The sequence below is a fragment of the Saccoglossus kowalevskii genome, chromosome 17 (assembly GCF_978046115.1).
Source record: "Saccoglossus kowalevskii chromosome 17, keSacKowa6.1, whole genome shotgun sequence".
In the NCBI taxonomy this organism is placed as follows: Eukaryota; Metazoa; Hemichordata; class Enteropneusta; family Harrimaniidae; genus Saccoglossus; species Saccoglossus kowalevskii.
Window position 1 is genome coordinate 1,110,054 of NC_140657.1, and position 24,756 is coordinate 1,134,809.

General features: G+C 40.7%; 1 protein-coding gene across 2 annotated transcripts in view; it reads right to left on the reverse strand.

Moving 5' to 3' along the window:
* Nucleotides 1-24,756, reverse strand: part of LOC102807501 (syntaxin-binding protein 1-like) — a 71,223-nt gene that overhangs the window by 38,752 nt on the left and 7,715 nt on the right. For both annotated transcript variants that reach the window (XM_085492210.1, XM_085492209.1), the window contains exons 2-8: nt 17,611-17,660; nt 17,330-17,411; nt 11,820-11,896; nt 11,445-11,523; nt 8,498-8,601; nt 7,745-7,987; nt 4,596-4,726 (exon numbers count right to left, since the gene is read on the reverse strand). In XM_085492210.1, coding sequence (XP_085348336.1) covers nt 4,596-4,726; nt 7,745-7,987; nt 8,498-8,601; nt 11,445-11,523; nt 11,820-11,896; nt 17,330-17,411; nt 17,611-17,660 — 766 coding nt within the window. The remainder of the gene's footprint in view (nt 1-4,595; nt 4,727-7,744; nt 7,988-8,497; nt 8,602-11,444; nt 11,524-11,819; nt 11,897-17,329; nt 17,412-17,610; nt 17,661-24,756) is intronic.

Genomic DNA, 24,756 nt, shown 5'->3' on the forward strand with positions numbered 1-24,756 from the left:
GCCAGGGCCACTACTGTGCTACGAGACGCGGCCTTAGACGCACGTGTTTTGGCCGACAAGCTGAGCTGGGGTACGTCCCCCACCTCAGTGACGCAGACTGGACACCCTCCACCCTCTTTGTTCAGGGAATGGTGGGTACAGTCTCGGAGCTTCGGAGTGCAATGAATCAGAGGGTTCAGATTGAATCCGCTAGCCAGTTGGTCCTGCCATGGGCAAGCGGAGGGCACCCCAAGCACAGAAAACACAATGCCCTAGGGCGTTGCCCGCTAGCCAGAGTCAGCCAGGAGGCAAGCGCTTATACCCTTCCATGGGAGGGAAGGGTAGTGGCGTGCCCCCAGGGAGGTAAGAGCCAGGTGGTGGCTCCTCACCCTCTCTGGGCGGACGTCTACCCGGCAGCAGGGGAAGCATGTTTGACGCTCACCTCTGCAACCAGGGGAGACAGGCAAGTGCTTGGTGAATGGCCAGGTCACAACTTAGTGACTACTTCAGGCCTTGGGGAACTCGCCTCATGGGGGAAGGGAGCACCCTCCCCCCTTGCAACTGCCAAACACATGGCCACACATCCCTGTCGTACACAGATTGCGCCGGTGTAGTCCGGTTTGGAGACGGCGGGTGACCGATACCTGGATCTTTCCAGGTGGTGACATCCGTTTACGGCATACCGCTGAAATCTCCACTTCCCCCCGTCAGTGTCTCCCCTGTTGGGCACTGCCAGGGGACTCTTGCAAGGTGGAAGCAATCAGACAGGAAGTAGCAGTTTGCTGGGGAAGACGCCATACACAGGGTACATCAGCCGGAACTAAGTCCAGGCTTCTACCCAAATGTGTTCGTAGTACCAAATCTACAAGTGGCAGGCGTCCAGTTTTGGACCTAGACAGACTGAATCAGTACGTGCCCCTCGATCGGTTCCACATGGAGACATCATTCAGGGTTCTTCTCTCCATCCACCGTTTTGACTGGCTAGCCCCGCTAGATTTAAGCGGGGCCTACCTGCACGTACCGATGCACCTAGCGAGTTGCCATCTCCTTCGAATCGCCCAGCTGGGCCAAGTATTCGAAGTTCGGTTACCAACAACCCGGGCAAGGGGTAATAGCCAAACGCATCAGGCTAACACAGGATTTACTTCACCAGTTGGGCTCGTTAGTAAATCGACAAGTCCCACCTCGAGCCAACGCGCAGTTGGTGTCCCTGGGCATGGAGTTTTGACACAGAGGTAAGCTTGGCTTAGCTCTTTCAAGCATATTGCTTAGCGCTAAGCAGCCTAGCCGAATGCCTAGTCAGCGTTCCCTCGGTGTCCCTCCGTGAACTAATGCGGATCATCGGAATGATGACCTCGGTTCGAAGGGTTGTTCCCCAGGCCGCACTACGCAGCCGCCCGGTATAACGCTTGTTATAACGCCGAGCTCTCCTATGGGAACTAGATAGGCGGGTTTTGATCTCGGACCAAGTGAAGGAAGCCCTGCCCTGGTGGTCGTCACTGACCCCCTTGGACCCGCTCGCCGCAGGTATGACTCTGGTAACAAATGCCTCCCCCCAGGGTTGGGGAGCGCATCTATTGGACGAACAAGCCCAAGGATATGGCTCCCGCATAGTTTTGGGACCACCATATCAACCGGCTCGAACTGTGAGCAGTGTACTTAGCACTACCACGCTTTCTACCCGTAGTTCGAGACCACAGAGTCCTGCTCCGCACAGACAACGCAGCGGTGGTCTCCTTCAAGAAGGAGGGGGGGACGCATTCCCCATCGTTGTCAGTCCTAGCAGAGCAAAATCCTCCTTTGGTGCCTGGAATACAATGTGGAGCTAACCGCACACCACCTTCCAGGGGTGAGGAACAGTCTGGCGATGCCCGTTCAGGGCGACTCCGTCTCCAGAACATGGAGTGGCTGATACCCCAGTGGGTAGCCTCCAGGCTGTTTCGGCTGTGGACGGTCCAAGGTTAGACCGTTTGCCGCACCCCGGAACACCAAGCTCCCGACATACGTAACACTCCTGCTGACTCCAGGAGCCTGGGCCAGGGTCGCTTTGCTGCCCCGCGGATCCACTTAGTTGTGTACGCTTTTCCTCCCTTCCCGCTAGTCCACCGGGCACCGGAGAAGACTTCGACAGGTGCACACCTGCATACATGTATTATCATTGGTCGCACCCAATTGGCCAAACAGGGCCTAGTTTCCACTTCTGTCGGAAACGATAGTCGAAACACCAGCAGTGCTTCCGGACTTACCGGACATGCCGTTCCAACCAACTACCACGAGCCCAGCGGGTATCACTTACCCGCATAGAGGCTCTCATTAGACCCGCACATACGAAAGCTTTATCTGAGCGGGCTGCCAACGTCCTGGCCAGGGCGAACTGGGATTCCACCAATGCAGCCTACACTTCTAGGCTGCGAGCATACACTGGTTAGTGTAGCGGAAGGGAGATTGATCGATACCATCTCTCTATTGGCCAGGTAGCAGGCTCCTTCGTCCACCTGTTTGACGAAGTGGGTTTGTCCTACGCAGCGATCGTTGGCTACAGGTCGGCCTTGTGCCCCACGGTTGTCCTACTATTAGAAGACTATTTATTGCTTTCCAGACGCTGAGACCCCATGCAAGGGAACTGCCCAACTGGGACTTGTCGGCTGTGTTGTCCGCTCTAAGCAGACCACCTTTTGAGCCTCTCCAATCAGCACCACTCAATTTTTTTTTTTTTTTTTTTTTGATGTGGAAAATAGTCTTCCTACTGGCCCTCGCCTCAGGTAGGCGCCGGTCAAAGCTAGGCGCGCACTATCATTTGCGGACGGTTGTGCCGCTTTTATGGGCGATCAAGTTGTACTAAGACACGAATCGGGTTCTCGCCAAGAACCAAATCCCAGGACACGATCCTCAACCGATCGTCATCCCCCGGCTGGCAAATATTGTCAGTCCGGAAGATCAGGAGGAATTGCTTCTCTGCCCGGTCCGAGCGCTGAGTTGCTACGAGAACCGTACCAGGTTTTCTAGACGGGGAACCAAACACATGTTTTTGTGTTACGGCCCTGACAAGCGGGATAAGCCGGTTTCCCCGACTTCCATCCCCAGGTGGATTACTGCGACTGTACTGGAGGTCTATAATACACTATCCTCCTCAACACAGACCTTGCAGAGACACAAAGTACAAGAACATGAGGTCCGTGCGATTGCTAACTCACTAGCGCTAGCGTCAGGTGCCCCCCTCAAACACATTCTGAGGGCAGGCTTCTGGAGAATGCAGAACGTCTTCATCAACTACTACCTAGGAGACACCCAATCTATTGAGCAGGGTCTCTTCAGGTTAGGCCCCGTCGTAGCGGGTCAGGCCTTGTTTGCTGACCCAGCCCGAACGACTGCAGGGGCCTCTGCGCATAGGCGATAAGTCAGTCTCTGCATTTTTGCGGGCAGATTGTCTGTTCCACTAGCACTTCCTGGAAGCTCCCAGGTTTCGCTTCTGTCGACCTACGCCCTCATGCGAACTGTTTCGGTCCTACTTCAAGCTTATCACCCCCGAGTTCGGCTTGGGTCTAGCTTTCTCGGGCACACCGAACCCTGTCACCACAGCAGCATTGGCTTCATGCTTCTGGGACAGCACAGGCAAGGTAAGACACCACCCTTCTTGGGTCTTAACTAAGGTTTTTGGGTTTGTTTTTTATCCCGGACTGGGGGAAAGTATTTCATCATTCTCCTTTTTTTTCTGTTTGCTCGGAAAAACCCGCCACCTATCGGTGTCTGACTCTGCCTACAGTTCAAAATAGTCATTTTGACTGACCGGAGTCTATGGTGGGTAATTGAACGTAGTGAATTTAGGCGAGGGTTCTCTGAACCCGCCTATTCACATAGTTCATACCCACCATAGACTCCGGGTCCCCCCCAACCTCCCCACTCTTTCCGTCGCGTTGGTCTAAGTCCTCGAGGCGGAGAGAAAGGAACCAGAGTGAAGGACGGCTACCTGTGGCGCTGCCAGGTGGCCTCGGTCACGTGGGTTCGTGACGTAAGGGGTAAAAGAATCTTGAGGTCATGGGGCTTCCCCTGACCTGGATTCTATCTCTCCGTCACCGGCAGAATCGCTGATTAATGCCTACAGTTCAAAATAGTCATTTTGACTGACCGGAGTCTATGGTGGGTATGAACTATGTGAATAGGCGGGTTCGGAGAACCCTCGCCTAATTTCGAAACATAGCAGTGACTTCTCTAGCTGCAATCCAAATACAGAAGGTGTGTCTTGTTTACCTGATATCTGCGAAAGTTTGAGCTGGCCAACATGTTAGCTTCTTTCATGTGGTTGATTACTGGCATGTTGATTTCCCATTTTAGAGCCATTGTTTTCAACTTTGTTTATTATTTTAATATAGCAATCTCCTTATATGTTAACATTGTAGTCTATGGAGTTTCAATTAGTGTTATGAGCACTGAACTTTCACAGTGGCATTAAAACCAATTGCCTCAATGTTCAGGAAGTTTGATTTGAAGCGAAAACTACAAGTTTTTCATATAATAATCATATAGGATAAAACAATTTTATCAAATTTTGCAAAAAAAGATACGCTCTCAGCTGTGAAATTCAATCATTGATTGTATATATTGTGTAAGAGACTAACTTGTATACGTCATTTTCAATAGGCAGTAGATCATAGGCCATAGCTTGGAAAGTCAATTCATGAAGCAAGGGAGATACTGGATCAATACCACGATCCAGAATCAGAAGTTGTGAACGATGTTTCTCTGGTCCCTATAAGAAAAAAAGACAAATACTTGTTACCAGAAAATTAAAATAATTGTCAATATTTTGTCTCTGTGTTTCTGTCTCAGTGTCTTTCCCTGGTTTCGGTTATGTTTAGTCTCTTTTCCTGTCCCTGTTTATGTCTCAGTCTTATCAAGTGTTGCATTTAACTCTTTTTATGTATATATTTCGAAGATCTTGAGATGTGTTATACCTCATAGAAGCCAAATTATTTGTGATGGAAAATTTGTAATGGCTTGAAAGTATTGTTTATATGAACAGAAATACTCATGCAGTCAAATTTGAATTTTGTAATATATATGTAATACATCATGGAAGCGAGCTTTGATTTTGATAAAACAACTAGAGTTATTGGCTTGTTAGTAAGCAACTAATGTACCGTATTACCCCGGGCACGCACCCCTTCCTGGGCAAGCGCCCACCCCCCTGTTTTCACAAAAGTTACATGTTGGGGACATCCTCGGTTAAACCAGGGTGATTTTTAGCCAAGAACAGGATCAACAATAAAGTTTTATTTGTCAAAAACGAACGTGTTTGATTTATTTAAATAGTGTGTTTGTTACGGTAGTTCTCTTTTTGAAGTGTGTGATGGCCCTGGAAAGGGACGTATTGTTTGTGTTTTTACGTAAAATCTCATTGGAACTTAACGACGTAAGATGAACCACGCAGCATGTGGCGCACACATTCTGCTTTCTCTTCATTCACGATGAATCCAATATTGCAATAATCCATACCTTGGTGAGTGGTTTGAAGCACTTAGCTTTGGTTTCAAAACGTAGCATTTCGCTGACTGTGAATCCATAACGGGAGCTAGCACTTTTGAGACATCACGTCATAAACTTGCTACTTTCTTTCCATCCTTCATCACAGCTATGGCATTACGATCATGTGGATTATTTTTCTGTCGTTGAAGGAAAAAGATTTTGCCAACCTCAAGTCCATTACGATAACCATAATGAGGCATGCCGACGATGGGAACTTGTTGCATCATCGTTATTTTTGTAATTTTGTCATGTGTGTGGGTGCGTGAATAAATCATGTTAATTAGGTCGACCACAGTTTATTTTCAGTCTGTTTTTTATGTATCGCCATTTGGATATGTTTATGTATTGACAATAGTTCGTAAACATTTCACATCAGTAATAAAAGGTGTATTTGTTTCATAACCCTGTCTGCTATTCTTCAGTAATTACGATGCAATGTATCAATACGTGCGTGAACAAAATTATGCTAATGAGGTCATCGCCATCTTGGTTTACAAGCGGTAGTTTTTCCCAGCCGTATCAACTTGCACTGATCACGGTTACTAAAAAAGTAACCGTGCATTGATTACAATACTTACCATACTTTGTAGCCAATTTCAGTGAGTAATACAACTTCATTCGCTGACATAAAACAAGTTTTATTCTTGAAATTCGACCCTGTGTCTTAGTGTTCCCACAGTTCTTGACCGAGTGGTCACGTTTATTGAAACCTCGCATAAATCAAGAAATAAGTACGTGTACAAAGTGTACGAAAGCATTCCACTTTATTTGACCTTATCATACGATCAAAAAAACAACTTTTTAAAATCTTTTTGGGGGTGGTCCTCGGGTAAGCGCCCACCCCCAATTTTTCCCGATTCTGTATGTTCAGGCCCCTGGGCGCGTGCCCGCGAGAATACGGTATATTGGCTTGTTATTAAGCAACCAGTGTATATTGGATTGTTAGTAAGCAACCAGTGCATACTGGCTTATTATTAAGCAACTAGTGTATATTGGCTTGTTATTAAGCAACCAGTGTATATTGGATTGTTAGTAAGTAATCAGTGTATATTGGCTTGTTAGTAAGCAACTAGTGTATATTGGCTTGTTAGTAAGCAACCAGTGCATACTAGCTTGTTATTAAGCAACCAGTGTATATTGGCTCGTTAGTAAGCAACCAGTGTATAGTGGCTTGTTAGTAAGCAACCAGTGTATATTGGCTTGTTAGTAAGCAACCAGTGCATACTAGCTTGTTATTAAGCAACCAGTGTATATTGGCTTGTTAGTAAGCAACCAGTGTATAGTGGCTTGTTAGTAAGCAACCAGTGTATAGTGGCTTGTTATTAAGCAACCAGTGTATATTGGCTTGTTAGTAAGCAACCAGTGTATAGTGACTTGTTAGTAAGCAACCAGTGTATAGTGGCTTGTTAGTAAGCAACCAGTGTATAGTGACTTGTTAGTAAGCAACCAGTGCATATTGGCTTGTTAGTAAGCAGCCAGTGTATATTGGTTTGTTAGTAAGCAACCAGTGTATATTGGCTTATTAGTAAACAACTAGTGTATATTGGATTGTTAGTAAGCAACCAGTGTATATTGGCTTGTTAGTAAGCAACCAGTGTATATTGGCTTGTTAGTAAGCAGCCAGTGTATATTGGATTGTTAGTAAGCAACCAGTGTATATTGGCTTGTTAGTAAGCAGCCAGTGTATATTGGATTGTTAGTAAGCAACCAGTGTATATTGGCTTGTTAGTAAGCAACCAGTGTATATTGGCTCGTTAGTAAGCAACCAGTGTATAGTGGCTTGTTAGTAAGCAACCAGTGTATATTGGCTTGTTAGTAAGCAACCAGTGTATAGTGGCTTGTTAGTAAGCAACCAGTGTATAGTGGCTTGTTAGTAAGCAACCAGTGTATAGTGGCTTGTTATTAAGCAACCAGTGTATATTGGCTTGTTAGTAAGCAACCAGTGTATAGTGACTTGTTAGTAAGCAACCAGTGTATATTGGCTTGTTAGTAAGCAACCAGTGTATATTGGCTTGATGTTAAACTACCAGTATATTGGCTTGTTTGCAAAACACCAATGTCTATATGTGAAAATAACATTTGTTAGCGAATTATCCCCTGTTATGTAGCAATGCGATGCGATGTGATGACAACTGATAGACACCAGAAATCAGACACCATCACAATTCTTATAAGTTAATCTAATCATGCAAAACAGGGCTAGCTATTTGAATACTGTAAATGCAGTGTTACTATTGCCTACCTCTCCCATAGTTGGTTCATCTGCTTTGTATGCATCCAATTTACTCTGCACCATCTGAGCTAGTTCAGCAGTCTTCTCACATTCACCACGGTATCTGATAGAGGGATATTCACCCAGGGTTGCACACAGTGTAGCCAACTGTTCAGCTAATTTTTCCATTTGAGTGTTACGACCTCCCATTCTTAGACTGGACTGTGGACTGTAGAAAGTATTGAAAGATTCTGGCATATCCAGTGAGAACACCTAAAATGAAACATTGGCAGAGGCCTCAGAAAGCAAGTCTCATCATCATAGAATCAACCATTGACAACAGTCTTATAATAGAACATGATTTATAACATATTTGTGAAGATTGAATATGGATTGGTTAAGACATGTTAGAGCTATATATATATATATATATATATACATATATAACAGCTTTCATTGAAAGTAAATGGCCGCCAGTCAGCCATTTTGTATCTCGTTTGCAAAGCAAACTAACAGTCATAAAAATCCCTTTATCGTCAATGCATGTTCCATGGGTTTATAAATTGTTAATACTATCATAATAATGTCTACACTTAAGCAATCTTAAATCAGATTTTCAAATTAATACAATCTTACACGACATGATGCATGTTTGTTTGAGGTTTGAATTTGATCAACCAAAGCATGTCCCAAAATTGGCATTGAAACAGCGTACTTCTTGCTACTATTTAATTCACACAAAAAAACTTGGGGAGACTAAGCCATAAAATCATCATATCTCACCTGTTCTTCATACGGCAGGAATGCAATATTGATTTCTTTCAATGTTTTGATTACCTTACCAGCTGGTGATTTACTTATTTCATTGAACAACTCATCAGGACAAACTGCAGAATAATCATATCAAAGTAACGTTATTTGAGTAAGCAGGCATTATAAGTCATAAAAGTATATCCCTGAATATACTATAATGTAACTGAGACTGTGAAGAACTGTTCAGTGATAATTATTTCTGTTTACACAGTGTATCTAAGCTTTAAGGTTATGTACAAGTTATTATAGTAGCTTGCTTAGTAACTGTTAAAAAATGCACTCTGTTTTAATTCACAGTCAATTCATCCTAATACGTTCATCCCACAAGTTGATTTGTCAAAATTCATTGAAATGAAGATATCATCACAAAATGAACAAATCTGAGGTCTACCTGAGGTACCTACATGTATATGTATAATATCAAAGCAATCGGATTTGCGGTTTTTAACGAGAAGTCGAAAATAACACTTTTCACAATAGATGACAAAAATATACATCAAAATTAGAGATTTGAAGATATCATAACAAAATGAACAAATCTGAGAGAGGTCTGCCCAAGTTACATATACACCAAGTATCAAAGCAATAACAATTGTAGTTTTCAAGAAGAAGTCGAAAAAGTATAATGTTGACACGAGCGCCTACAGCGGAGCTAAAAATGTCTCGTCAAAATAAGTCATATTTTAATGATCCAGCATACAATAAATACAATAAATGAGATATGATTTTAACATAGCACATTTGTCTTCAATTAGGTGACACTTTGTTACACTTTCATTTCATGGTGGCACTTATTTGTGGTTAAATTTGGGCAACTTTGTTTCCAATGGCACTTATTTCAAACCATTGTTTCTTGCTTCATTTTGGTAATACATTGTATCAATTTATTGGTAATATTTTACATTACAGCTCAACACTTTGTCACTGTAGCCTATATTTTAAATACTAAGTAAATGACTTGTTTTCTGACAATCTAGAAAGTTGTACAAAAAGTGTTATCCCTTAGAAAACATTCACAGCTTGCAGCAACAGAAAAATACATAGACAAATACATTGCTTAGTAGCAAATGATCAGAGTAGCGAAATCTGGTCATGCTGCCAGGGTTCTCCACCGTTTGAAAATTAACAGGGCGCGCCAATGAAAAGTGGGCGTGCATCATTCATTGGCATGGACGTTGAAAAAGTATATATATTATTACAAAATGAATGAAAATTTTGAAGAGCTATTATTAAGTAAACGTCAGCACGTACAATCAGCTGATTTTAGCTCCACGATTCATCACGCGGCAACATCAGTAATGATCGCGTCCAGAAAAAGACGTAACAAGTTTGTTAATTTATTTTACCAAACAGATACATACATGCTTTATTTAATTTTTAGCAAAAATTGTGATTTATATTTATTTGGACGAAGCAAAATAAAATTGATGATGTCGCACAAACGCTTGTAATTGGTTCATTAAAAAACTTGCATGAATGTGCGTCATCGTTATCAAAACCAATCAGAATATTTGTTCCAAGAAGAACACTAGAAAATTTATTTCCTCCACTTATGATGCGAGTAAAAAGCATGGCCGTTTTACCGGGGTTTTTAAATAGTGATTTAAAAAAAATTCAACTTTAAATAGCAACATTCGTCAAAATATAAACATTTTCATGTTTAAGCAAGCATTCGTGTGGACTTCTTGGTGATCAGCAATGTCTGTGATGGTACATCGGCTGCGCTGGTCGTTTACCGATCATGCAAGTGCATGGCTGCCTTTGTTTTGCTCAGCGGTGACGATGTTGTCGCTACAAGTCACAACGTGAACTTGGTTTTAACCTTAGATCTTATGTTGTAACAAATGGTTTTACCGATAACGATTTCATATATTTAATGTCACCCTGGCAGTTAAAATATGGGTACGGTAATACACTTTTCTAGACCACATGTTCATTTTTAATCGTGTTGAAAAAACTTGCAACTTTTTGTTCGGTGGTGTTTTCAACTCACGGTGAACTGCTATGATAACAAGCCGGAATTTTCAGTTTTCACACCTTAAAACAATGAACCAGTTACCCTGAGCATGATGAATCATTTTTGGAAGACAATGAGTGATGGCTTGTTTTGTAAACAATTCTTTTTCTGGGACCAGGGCGCACAGGAAATATAACAGGGCGTTGACAATTTAAACAGGGCGCCAATTTCAGATAACAGGGCTCGGCACCCTGTTAAAACCCCTCGTGGAGAACCCTGGCTACGTTTCACTGTTATTATTACTCAGTAATGATTATAATAACGTACAAAAAATAAAATGCAAGTAAAATTCAACTTAATTTCATAGTAAGCGAATGATTCTGGTCGCATGTAAATGCTTGATGCAATACGATATCCGCCATGTTATCTGTGTAGGAGTTGTCCTGGAACGCCTAATTAACCATCAAAATGCTGGATGATGACGTGTTCAAATTACGATAGCTCATTTAAAATAATGTATGTTAATGTATGAACGCAACACGGAAGAGATTTATCAATGTTTGCGATCTTTTGGCTTTGATTTTTATGGGAAAATGGCATGATTTTTTTTTTTAATCAAGAAATTAGTTATTTCAAAAGTTAAACTGAGCATTTGAAGAATAATTTAACATTGTTTACTGTGAAACAGAACATTTTCGTGTAGTTTTAATTTAATGTGCGAAATTCGCGAAATAAAAAACCATGCCAATTTTTTCTACTTCTACAGTAGACAAAGAGAATATAGGCCGATTTCTTAAAATTTGTTAGAAACAAAACTAAATTTGTTGTATAAATGCTAATCGTACAATAGAAGTGAGGGACTTCCGTGATCACGTCTATCACTACTAACCAGGCCAGTAGTCGATATGTAGCCACCTATATAACAAATAGGATTACATGAAACAATGCATGGTAACTCACCTTCAGTAAAGAAGACATGTGCTTTCTTATACATAATTTTATGATAGTCTTTAAAGTCACTAATCAACAATCGAACAGACTGTAAACAAACAAGAAAATAAACTATAAACTATACTATCTGACTGTTTCTGCTAAATTTTGATGAAATCTAATCATGACCTTGAAAAGTCACACATCCTGGTAATTATGGCAGTACAATACAAGATATCATGGAAGTTTGAAAACTGTTATAAAGGGCAAAAATCAACATACACTATTGGTAATCATATAACAATGAATTGTCCCCAGAATGGACCAGAATATGTCCCCAGAATGGACCAGAATATGTCACAAGGTGCATTTTACTAAAAATAAATATACTGTTATAAGATTTACCTTTTCTGATGGAGTCAATAGGTACACAGCTTCCATTGATGGTAATGGTTCACGACGCTTACAGATATCTTCCACAACTGTATAAAAACACAACATGGAGTTAGGAACCATGCATATCGTATTATACACTGTCCTATAACATAGTAATACCGTACTCAGCCGCGTTAGTGCCCATGCTCAGGCAAGCACCCACCCCCCACTTTTGCGCAATTTTTATATTTGGGGTCACATTCTGCAAAGCGCCCACCCCTTCAAAATGCAACTGATTTAAAACTTGGTCTTGCGTAATGAATCTTGGTAATCGTTTTTATATGATACAGCGTGGATATCGACCGCTTTGAACATGTTGTGAATGCGTAGACCACAGTAACCAAGCATAAACTACGCTTTGACAATGACTCGTTAATACAAGTAAAATTCTGTAAATATTTCATGCCATATTCAGTTTACCTCTCAAAAACGGCTAGTTACTAGTTTTTTGGAAAAACCATGTCGTTTATTCGCTGAAATCAATTCTAACAGATCGTACTTCAACATCGATAATTCATTGCGTTACCGGAAAGTCTTCGAGAATTTCTGAAGAATTGCATCGGTACAACAAAGCATTCTGATTGGTTAATAACCAACTTGACCCATTAGGTCAAAGGACGCTGCTGCAGGTCAAATCTGCAAATGCATCATGGCGGAAAGTGATTTTCATCTAGAGTTTGCATTGCGTACGATCCAACACCTTCGTCAGTGGAGATAATATGAGAATTTTGACTTCGACTGTGTTCCAACAGACTCTAATGTTTTTAATTTTGTAAATTCTGGTGGTACATAATTAATAATATTGTAATAAAATATGCATATTTTTTGTGATCATTTCTGTTTCTTCATTGTGAAAATCAATGATGACGCAAGTAATTTCGTAATTTGATTTTCCCTCAAAGACGTAATCTGTCCCATGATGAATCATAATTTTCATTTGCACTCTTTATCGAGGGGGGTGCTCAGGTAAAAGCCCACCCCTTAAAAATCAGGATTTTCTGAGTTGAGGCCCCTGGGCGCTTTACGCGGTCGAGTACGGTACATATACTATATCCCTAAACTTAAATCACTGTATATGGTATCCCAAGAATGGTGTTAAATCACTGTATATGGTATACATAGAATGGTGTTAAATCACTGTATATGGTATACAGTACTCATTCCGCCCAACCTCCCGCTTTTATCGCTTTTTTTCGGACCGCTTATCGCTTAATTTCCGACCACTCGCTGCTTTCCGACCGGAAACCGACCGCTTTTTTTTCGCTCGCTCGCGTTCGCTTTTGTTCGCTCGCTCGCTTTTTTTCGCTCCCTCGCTCCTGCTATGGCTGGCTTCAGAAACATCGTTCGCTTGCCAACCGACCGCTGGAGTAACAATGATCGTACATTGTATGTATAAACTTAAGTTTTTATTCGTAATAAATTTAGGTTTTAATGACGATTCAAAACACAACGCCTATTGCTTCTCTGTTTTGGAACAAAGACGCCTTCAAATCACTTGACACATTGTAAAGTTTGCTACGCAAGTCGAACTGTGACCTGTATTTACATATTTACGTCCTTGTGTGTGTAGTTCAAGCAGCTATATAACTAGTCAATCGCGATATGTATTGAGTACTAGTATTTGTGTGTTGTGTGTGTTTCTGTGTGTGATTTTGACTAAATTTATTCCGAACGGCGCTCAAAATAATTTGACACTTTGTTATTTGCGAACGCAACTTGCACTATGACCCTTACTCAATTTGCATAAGTAATACAAATACTGTAGTTCAGAAAATATATTGGTTAACTTTTGCTCGTGTCTGGGTGCGCAAAACAAAACTGAATTTCTACAAATCAATTGGTCTTAAACTACTAGTATAATGAATGTGATGATTAATCGCTTGTCTGAGTACATGCGGCGACGAATTATTGGATTGGCAGCAGCCGGACGAAAAATGAAAGAGATCTTGGAACAGTTAATTTGTTGAGGAAAACAAAACAAACGCAGCCAGTGATACATTTTGAAAACAAAAATACAAAATAAACGCAATCAGAGGCGCCGACCACGCGCGTTAGAAATAAATAAAACGTGTTGTGACAGTCTCACCAAACTCTTTCACTCGTGCAATAAAATTATGTTATTTCCCAAAGCACTTATATTTTAATACATTGACGAAAAACACCGCAAGAAAAATGTAAATCAGGCTTGTAATTACTAGTAACTCTACTCGAACGCAATGTTGATCACTGTAAAAGTGGATAAATTCGAACCGTCATCAAATTCAAAATTCAAGCGATCTCGATGTTAAAAATAAACTTGATGTTTAGAAAGACAAAAACAACAACATATTAGAGTGCAAAAAAAGTTAGCAGCAAAGAACGAGAAGTACATGTGGGAAAGCGATGAGTGAACTCGAGGAAAATTATGCTGATGTGAGAACAAGCCATATACCCGTGGAGTACTCGCTAAAACATCGAGAAAATGTGCCATTTCAAAGGGCACCCTTACAAATAATGTCTGCGATTGTGTGAACATGATAACGTGCAAACAAGGAACAGAGCTCGTGGTCCACAAGGAAACTTGATGACACAGTTAGATGTATACGGCTGTTGAAAACAGAGACTCCTTCGATCTCATATAAGCAGGTTCACGTGGATGTATCATTTTCAACTATTACCAACAACGCTATGATAATAAAGACATTGTGAAATTCTTTTGTTTTTATGTAGAAATATACAGTAATTTTACCAAGTAAAATCATATTTATTAAAATTGTTGTTCATACATGAGTTGTCGAACACACTACATAGTTTGTAATTTCATCCAGCTCCTTTCAGTCACGATTCAAGACAAATAAAAGGCACAAATATAGATAATATAGCAAATTATTTTTTTCTGTAATATTCGTGTGTAATCAGTAATTATGAAAAAAAATTATGGGTACATATGGAATACATTTCGTTATGAATTATTCTTAATATCAATTTCTAAATTATTTTGTCAAAATCAGTTTTTTTTCCAGGTTTTTTCCCCCAAAACGAAAGAATTTCATAATGTGGGGAACGAGAAGTTTTTTTTTATTATTATTTATTGGGAACGGAAAGTCTTTATTGTAGTGCTTCGCCTCGGTTGACAATGAGCTCTTCTGGTCGCTAAAACTGTATGTCCACCTCTGTTGGGGTGAACATTTGTATTATTATACTGAATAAATCTTAGAACAGAAATGGTGGCACTCAATCATGGCAATCTTCCAGGTCATCGTTAGAAAGATTTTCGGAGGCAAATTTAATCTTGAAGGATTGCAGGAAATTGACCCTTACCGATTCATATTTATGAATTAATCGGGATTCAGGTACCATAGTGTTTGTAACAGGAAAAAAAAACGCTTTCGCGTGGTATTTTTCATGCAAACATTGTGAATGGTTCCCCGACACTGATTCCTTTTTAACTTTCAATTGTTCTAAGACGCGGCAAACCCTGCTCATGACCGGAGACGTCGTCGAGATGCAGGTGCGATTCCTTTTAACAACGAGTTCTATTTATTTCCAAAGCGTGTGGTCGGCGCCTTTGATTGCGTTTATTTTGTTCTTTTATTCACGTAATCTATTACTGGCAGCGTTTGTTTTGTCACGTCTCACAATGTCCAAGCTGACTTTGTTTTGGCTGTAAGTGAACTACGTACAGCTCATGAAAGTGTTTCGCCCAGAGTTCGCAAAAACCGGAATACCCTGCAAAATTTGAATCCTTTATTTTATAACGAGACATTGGGCGCAAAAATAAAAACCATAATTGTAATTCAACAAGTTTATGTAACGTGTTAGTCCGCTTGCCAGCCGCCTTGTTAAAAAATGCGATCTCCATTGATGTCGGCTTCGACAACTTCGGACAATAAGATGGGCGCTGGCCGACATTACATTTGCAAGTATTGTATTTGTTTGACAAATTGTACACTACGGTCATTCTATAACAATCGATTGGTCGTTTTTTTCACAGTCTTACTATTCCTGCAGATATTCTTCAATTGTTATAGGTGCCATAGATTTACATAACTACAACTTGACCCGTGTTAAACCCAAACCTAGCTCTATGTACAGGTCTGTGAATGTGGAGGCGCTCCTATTCATCGGGACCTTCTCTGTGTTGGGGTGGTGTAAGAAGCCCAATGTAAATATCACCCCTACACAGCCATGTACGCAGGGATAACCCAAACCATGCGTGCATGACAACAGTCACCCTACACACGGTTACTCAATGAATACCGTACTCTACAGTAGACATTTTTCGCCCTCCACCAAAAATAGAATGGTTTTATTTCATATTAGTTGTGTCTGTGTCAGTGTCGTATTTGATTTCACATATTTGGTTTGCTCTTGTTTATGGTGGACATTATTGCTACGCGTATGTATTATTACCAATTTTATATGGCCGTGTGATCCGGTCGTTCTATAAATTTCTGATTGTATTTATTCTTATTTTAACATCATAAAAACAAAAATGATACACTTGTACATGAAACAGTAGGTAATAAACTGTAAATGCGGGCGGTTGCGCTGTCAGGCGAGCAAGCGAGCGATTGCGCGAGCGGATACTTCCGGATTTGTGTGGTCGAAAAAAAAGCGGAAATTGCGCGGTCGAATTGAACAAAGCGAGCGAAAAAAAAGAGATCGAAATCCGGAAGCGGGCGGGAGGTTGGGCGAAATGAGTACTGTACATAGAATGGTGTTAAATCACTGTATATGGTATCCCTAGACTGGTGTTAAATCACTGTATATGGTATTCCTAGAATGGTGTTCAATCACTGTATATGGTATTCCTAGAATAGTGTTAAATCACTGTATATTGTATCCCTAGACTGGTGTTAAATCACTGTATATGGTATTCCTAGAATAGTGTTAAATCACTGTATATTGTATCCCTAGACTGGTGTTAAATCACTGTATATGGTATTCCTAGAATAGTGTTAAATCACTGTATATTGTATCCCTAGAATGGTGTTAAAACACTGTATATGGTATTCCTAGAATAGTGTTAAATCACTGTATATTGTATCCCTAGAATGGTGTTAAATCACTGTATATGGTATCCCTAGAATGGTGTTAAATCACTGTATATAGTATCCCTAGACTGGTGTTAAATCACTGTATATTGTATACATAGAATGGTGTTAAATCACTGTATATTGTATACATAGACTGGTGTTAAATCACTGTATATGGTATACATAGACTGGTGTTAAATCACTGTATATGGTATACATAGACTGGTGTTAAATCACTGTATATGGTATACATAGACTGGTGTTAAATCACTGTATATGGTATCCCTAGAATGGTGTTAAATCACTGTATATGGTATCCCTAGAATGGTGTTAAATCACTTTATATAGTATCTCTAGAGTGGTGTTAAATCACTGTATATGGTATATATAGAATTGTCAAATTGCAAACCAATTCGCTGATGATATATCTTATCAGTAAATCATTAGACAGTGATTACTTACTTGTAATTCCTTCACCCATTATTTCGTGCATTTTGCAGCATGCTGACACCATACGCATACTGAGTTGATCCACAACCAGTACCTAGCAGATAAACAAAACATTTATTCATACACTGTCAGCTAAAATTTATTCAGTCCAGGAATCATATTGGATGTCAATTTTACTTGTGTTTATATTTGCATCAAATGAAGGAGGATGCAGTATCATCAGGGTTGCCACTGAACAATGTATCAGATAGCTCATGTAAAGTAATTTAAAATATATTAATGAATTGTATTACCTTCCATTCACCCGGTTTATAAACAGACCTGATGACATCTTGCATAATTCCTGTCAAATATACAATAATATTTCAGATAGTAGAGACATACAGCTGGTTATACTGGGTTAACATAACATTGACATGTATGACACCTAGAGTCTTGCCAAGGACTCAGAATTAAGTCACTATAATCTGGCCTAGGACTCTGAATACAGTCACTGTATAATCTAGCCTAGGACTCTGATTACATTATTTCTACTATCATTACATAAGAATTTTTTTTATATTTTATGTATTCAAATACAGATGTTGAATGATGAAACTTGATACCTGTAACCTATGACCTGTAATTGTTACCCATTCTAAATTTGTAGAACAATGTCATTATTGTTATTACAATAAAAAACTTTATGCTCAATATTTTGGATTCATAATAATGTAAAGTCAATTCCTAATTTCCAAGTTACTATTTTTCTCACGAAATCCGATAGAGGGCGTTCCCAAAGTACCCAGATAACAGCCTGTTCAACGTTCGTGGTGGGGGTTGAAATTTGAGCGGCGTCTGCTGTAAGCAATACCTGAAGCAATAGAGTTCCTGTTGATGCCGAAGTCTTATTTTTTACAATTGTTTTGCAAAAAATTGATGTCAAAATGGTTAACTGGTATTGTAATGCCCCAGGCTGTTCCTCGAGTGCTATTAAAAAGAAAAAAACAGCAAAATATCCCGAGATGAAAGACGTAACTTTTCTGCATTTCCTTCGTCCAAGAAATCAACTCTTCGACGCCAGTGGTTTCGAATGGATGCCAAATAAATATTCCCGGGTTTGTTCACGGCATTTTCCAGGTAGCAAAGGGCTAACTGAAAACCATCCTGTGCCAGCACTTTTTGAGTACAATAACTGGAGACAACCATCTTTCAACCGCAGTTATACATCGATTGAAAAACGAAGACTCCGTCAGATTCGATAATTTTACTGAAAATGGGGAGAATTGAAATTGGTCTGTAGTTGCTGGGTTCAGTGGTGGCCCCCTTTTTATAAATTGGGATTATTTTGGCTATTTTAAGTGCATCTGGAAATATTCCTTGGCTCAGTGAACAATTGATAATGTGGGTTAACGGGTGAGAGATAACATTTGCAGCTTGTATGACTAATTTGGGGTGGATTTAATTAATTTAATTTAATTTAATTTAATTAATTTCATTTGACACATCTTGCTCACAGACTGGGTGGAAAAAGAAAGAATTAGGGTAACTTGTTAAATTTTTCCGCAATATCAGAATTATTTGTTAAAGGGGGCTTGTTAGGATTACTTGAATGTAAGATACGGGGTATTAATTTGCTTGGTGTTTTGTTAAGTAGATCATTGATCACTCACCATGTTTTGTTTGTGTTACCTTGGGCCAATCGTACTCTATTTGAATAATGATGTTTTTTTGCTGACTTTGTGAGTTTTAACAGAATATTTCTATAGGTTTTGTATTTAGTTTTATAATAATCACTGCGTGGATTATTTTTCATTTTTGAAAACAACTTATGTTTTGTGCGGACTGACTTGGCAAGTCCATAAGACATCCAGGGTTTGCGTACATTTTTAGACTGACGAAATGTTTTTGTACAAAGATGATTAGACGAAATGTTATAAAATATCTCATAGAAAGTTGTGTACGCATCATTCGACTCCAAACAGTCGTAGACCGGCTGCCATGTTACCATATCCAAGTCAGATTTCGACAGTGGTGCCTTTCTTGGTATACAGCACAAAATCCATGTCAGGTGACAGATCGTGAGTTGCATTTGGAGTTGTGTGTAACAGGACGATGTCTTTTTCAGGCAAACATTGCCGTCTTCATCGACCGCAACATGGTAATTTGGGTTATGCGTTGAAATATCAGACGGATACATATTTTGGTACTTGCTGCTGCATTTGATTTCACATAGACCTTCACCGCAATAAACTCATGTCACACGTCCATCGGGACTGGCACCAAGATGTGGAACATCCTTACAAATTACTAAACCAGTATCTTCAGTATCAATCAATTTTTGAACTTTCCAAAATACAGCTGTCGTGCAATGGGCTTGTGGCGGATTCCAAATTCAAGGTGGGGGTGATTTAATGGATTGATGATCTGTACTTAATATTTTTCTAACGATATAATTGTCAGCATTATATGTACTCTGCATATGTAATACAGTCAAACCTGTGTTAACGACCACCTGTGCAGAGCGGCCACCTGCTCATAGCGACCACCTTAGTACAGTCCCTTCGCAATTTACACGTTAAAGACACTGGATATAGCGACCACCTGTCGAACGCGACCAGCGACCACCCTATTGTAGACCTATTCACACTTTAACCTTTGTATAACGACCACCAACTGTCTCAGCAAAAAGACAATAGCTACTTGCAAATCGCTAACAGGAAAGTGGCCATATGTTATGTTCAGATTACCGAGTACGCAATCTTTAGGGCTAATAGACAGGGGTACCATCGCAACTTGGTTTGTGAAGTTGCGAAAAAGTAAAAAAAAAAAAAGTTGAATATCATCTGAATGTAACGTCTAGAGACTGGAAAGATTTTAACAACAAATTAAAACAGTTTCATTCAAAGTTTGAAATGAAAAACTAGCTTGTTTCGGATCGGTACTACCCCCGGTATACTATCGATGCCCAGCCGGCCAGCGGCACTTCTGTGGACTGTCTCGCACATGAAGAGCAAATTCCCCCTGTCTCGAAAACAAAAAAAATGAACCAGTTTTATTAAATGAGAGATGTTTTATTTACCTTGTCGACATGAAATATCCAAACAAAATAATAAAACATTCGGTTATTCTCAACGAAAGATGTTTTCTATTTTGATCCTCTTTTTTTATAAACGGTAATATCAATATTTCGCAATCGAGAAAATTCGTTTGGGCAGTTTCGACACGTCGATGCTTGCAACAAATAACTGTAAAATTGCGTGTACGATCACCGTGTTTCATTTCCGGTTCGTTTGACTTTCTGATTCAACACCGAGAGTTGGAGCAATCGTTACGAGTTTGGTCAATCTTGTTTATTACCAATGCTTCTTCATTTTTAATGCTTGTTTGTTTTTTCAATCACGGCAACTTTGCCTGTGCATTTTGTCACAGTGTACAATCGACAATACTAACGATGGGACTGATTACCGCCTGTGATGGAATATGTGTAAGAGACTGGGGAATAAGACTGCTTGGCGAGAGTGTGAAAGTCCGAGCTGAAACGCCAATGCGACCGATCGTTGACAATTGTTCTTATGCATTAAATACACCAATGAATCCATGGGCAAAATCACTTGGCTTCAGTGAATTTACATGATATAATTTGTAGTAAACAAGCAGCCTGTCGGCTGAGATAACTCCGCTGTTAGCAATGCACATGGCAATTAAAGAACAGAAGATATCATTAGAAAATGAACAAATCTGAGAGAGGTCCACATGTAGTACCTATATGTATAATATATCAAAGCAATTGGACTTGCGGTTTTCAACAAGAAGTCGAAAATATCACTTTTTACCAAAAATTACAAAAATATTCATCAAAATTAGAGAATTAAAGATATCATTATGAAATGAACAAATCTGAGAGAGGTCCACATGTAGTACCTATATATGTAATATCAAAGCAATTGGACTTGCGGTTTTCAACAAGAAGTCGAAAATATCACTTTTTACCAAAAATTACAAAAATATTCACCGAAATTAGAGAATTAAAGATATCATTACAAAATGAACAAATCTGAGAGAGGTCCACATGTAGTACCTATATATGTAATATCAAAGCAATTGGACTTGCGGCTTTCAACAAGAAGTCGAAAATATCACTTTTTACCAAAAATGACAAAAATATTCACCAAAATTAGAGAATTAAAGATATCATCACAAAATGAACAAATCTGAGAGAGGTCCACATGTAGTACCTACATGTATATATGTAATATCAAAGCAATTGCACTTGCGGTTTTTAACAAGAAGTCAAAAATATCACTTTTTACCAAAAATGACAAAAATATTCACCAAAATTAGAGAATTAGATATCATTACAAAATGAACAAATCTGAGAGAGGTCCACATGTAGTACCTATATATGTAATATCAAAGCAATTGCACTTGCGGTTTTTAACAAGAAGTCGAAAATATCACTTTTTACCAAAAATGACAAAAATATTCACCAAAATTAGAGAATTGAAGACATCAACATGAAATGAACAAACCTAAGAGAGGTCTACCCAAGGTACATATACACCAAGTATCAAAGCATTCAGGCTTGTAGTTTTCAAGAAGAAGTCGAAAAAGTAAAACATTGACACGGACGACGACGACGCACGACACCGGACAATCACTCATATGATAAGCTCCGCTCGACAAAGTCGACAGCGGAGCTAAAAAGTAAAACATTGACACGGACGACAACGGAGACGGACAATCACTCATATGATAAGCTCCGCTCGACAAAGTCGACAGCGGAGCTAAAAAGACATATTCATTGTAGGTTTGTTTTTATGTTTTGCTTATGATCTCCCTTAAAATTCCGGTTCTAATTAATATTCATGATTAAATGAATAAATTAGGCCATCTCCATATAAAGACCACCTGTCTATAAAGGACAGTTTGGCTCAGTCCACTGACTGTCCTTTATAGACAGGTTTGACTGTACTGCATGCGCGATACTGGCCGCAGTGATGCGACCATGACGATAATTGAACCAATACGAACTATTCGTTGTTCTTGGGAAAGTACGGATATCAGCCGATTTGAAAAATTTTGTATAAAGTTTGTATTTGAGTTTGTGGCAGGTTCCTGCTGGAATGTAGACTGGCGCAGTCGGGGCGATTAATTTATTTTTGTAGTTCAAATAAAATACAAAAATTCGCGAAATGGAGGTGTTAGCGCGAAATCCCCTGTAACTATGAAATCATCCCGACTGGTTTATTCTGCATGGCCCTCTATCGACACTGCAGGAACCCGTCGATTTTTCAACGGGTAATTATGTTAATGATGTTCTAATCGACAATCATCTAAGCCAATCACAACGTCTCTTCAACTGATCTCTGACCGAGAAGACGTCGACTGGTTGTAGCAGCGTTTTTTTTTTTTCAATTCTACTAGTACGAGTTACTTTTTTACAAATTGTGATGAATTAGAAACGACGACTACGGCAAACTCAAATTTCAACGTGCCGCCATGTTATGTCTGCAGTGTGATCTTTACCATGTTCACCTCACTTTGCATGTGTTTCCGCGCTCACCTGTGGGTATTCATGAATATTTAATAGCAATGAATTTCCTGCAAAATAAACCAGTCGGGGTGATTTCGCACTAAAATTAGGCGAGGGTTCTCCGAACCCGCCTATTCACATAGTTCATACCCACCATAGACTCCGGTCAGTCAAAATGACTATTTTGAACTGTAGGCAGAGTCAGACACCGATAGGTGGCAGGTTTTTCGGAGCAAACAGAAAAAAAAGGAGAATGATGAAAGACTTTCCCCCAGTCCGGGATGAAAAACAAACCCAAAAACCTAAGTTAAGACCCAAGCAGGGTGGTGTCTTACCTTGCCTGTGCTGTCCCAGAAGCAAGAAGCCAATGCTGCTGTGGTGACAGGGTTCGGTGTGCCCGAGAAAGCTAGACCCAAGCCGAACTCGGGGGTGATAAGCTTGAAGTAGGACCGAAACAGTTCGCATGAGGGCGTAGGTCGACAGAAGCGAAACCTGGGAGCTTCCAGGAAGTGCTAGTGGAACAGACAATCTGCCCGCAAAAATGCAGAGACTGACTTATCGCCTATGCGCAGAGGCCCCTGCAGTCGTTCGGGCTGGGTCAGCAAACAAGGCCTGACCCGCTACGACGGGGCCTAACCTGAAGAGACCCTGCTCAATAGATTGGGTGTCTCCTAGGTAGTAGTTGATGAAGACGTTCTGCGTTCTCCAGAAGCCTGCCCTCAGAATGTGTTTGAGGGGGGCACCTGACGCTAGCGCTAGTGAGTTAGCAATCGCACAGACCTCATGTTCTTGTACTTTGTGTCTCTGCAAGGTCTGTGTTGAGGAGGATAGTGTATTATAGACCTCCAGTACAGTCGCAGTAATCCACCTGGGGATGGAAGTCGGGGAAACCGGCTTATCCCGCTTGTCAGGGCCGTAACACAAAAACATGTGTTTGGTTCCCCGTCTAGAAAACCTGGTACGGTTCTCGTAGCAATTCAGCGCTCGGACCGGGCAGAGAAGCAATTCCTCCTGATCTTCCAGACTAACAATATTTGCCAGCCGGGGGATGACGATCGGTTGAGGATCGTGTCCTGGGATTTGGTTCTTGGCGAGAACCCGATTCATGTCTTAGTACAACTTGATCGCCCATAAAAGCGGCACAACCGTCCGCAAAGGATAGTGCACGCCTAGCTTTGACCGGCGCCTACCTGAGGCGAGGGCCAGTAGGAAGACTATTTTCCACATCAAAAAATTGAGTGGTGCTGATTGGAGAGGCTCAAAAGGCGGTCTGCTTAGAGCGGACAACACAGCCGACAAGTCCCAGTTTGGCAGTTCCCTTGCATGGGGTCTCAGCGTCTGGAAAGCAGTAAATAGTCTCCTAATAGTAGGACAATCGGTTAGTCTTGTTCCCGTACGTTTGAATGGTGGGGCACAAGGCCGACCTGTAGCCAACGATCGCTGCGTTGGACAAACCCACTTCGTCAAACAGGTGGGCGAAGGAGCCTGCTACCTGGCCAATAGAGGGATGGTATCGATCAATCTCCCTTCCGCTACACTAACCAGTGTATGCTCGCAGCCTAGAAATGTAGGATGCATTGGTGGAATCCCAGTTCGCCCTGGCCAGGACGTTGGCAGCCCGCTCAGATAAAGCTTTCGTATGTGCGGGTCTAATGAGAGCCTCTATGCGGGTAAGTGATACCCGCTGGGCTCGTGGTAGTGCGCCGTCTGGTTGGGACGGCATGTCCGGTAAGTCCGGAAGCACTGCTGGTGTTTCGACTATCGTTTCCGACAGAAGTGGAAACTAGGCCCTGTTCGGCCAATTGGGTGCGACCAATGATAATATGCAGGTGTGCACCTGTCGAAGTCTTCTCCGGTGCCCGGTGGACTAGCGGGAAGGGAGGAAAAGCGTACACAACTAAGTGGATCCGCGGGGTAGCAAAGC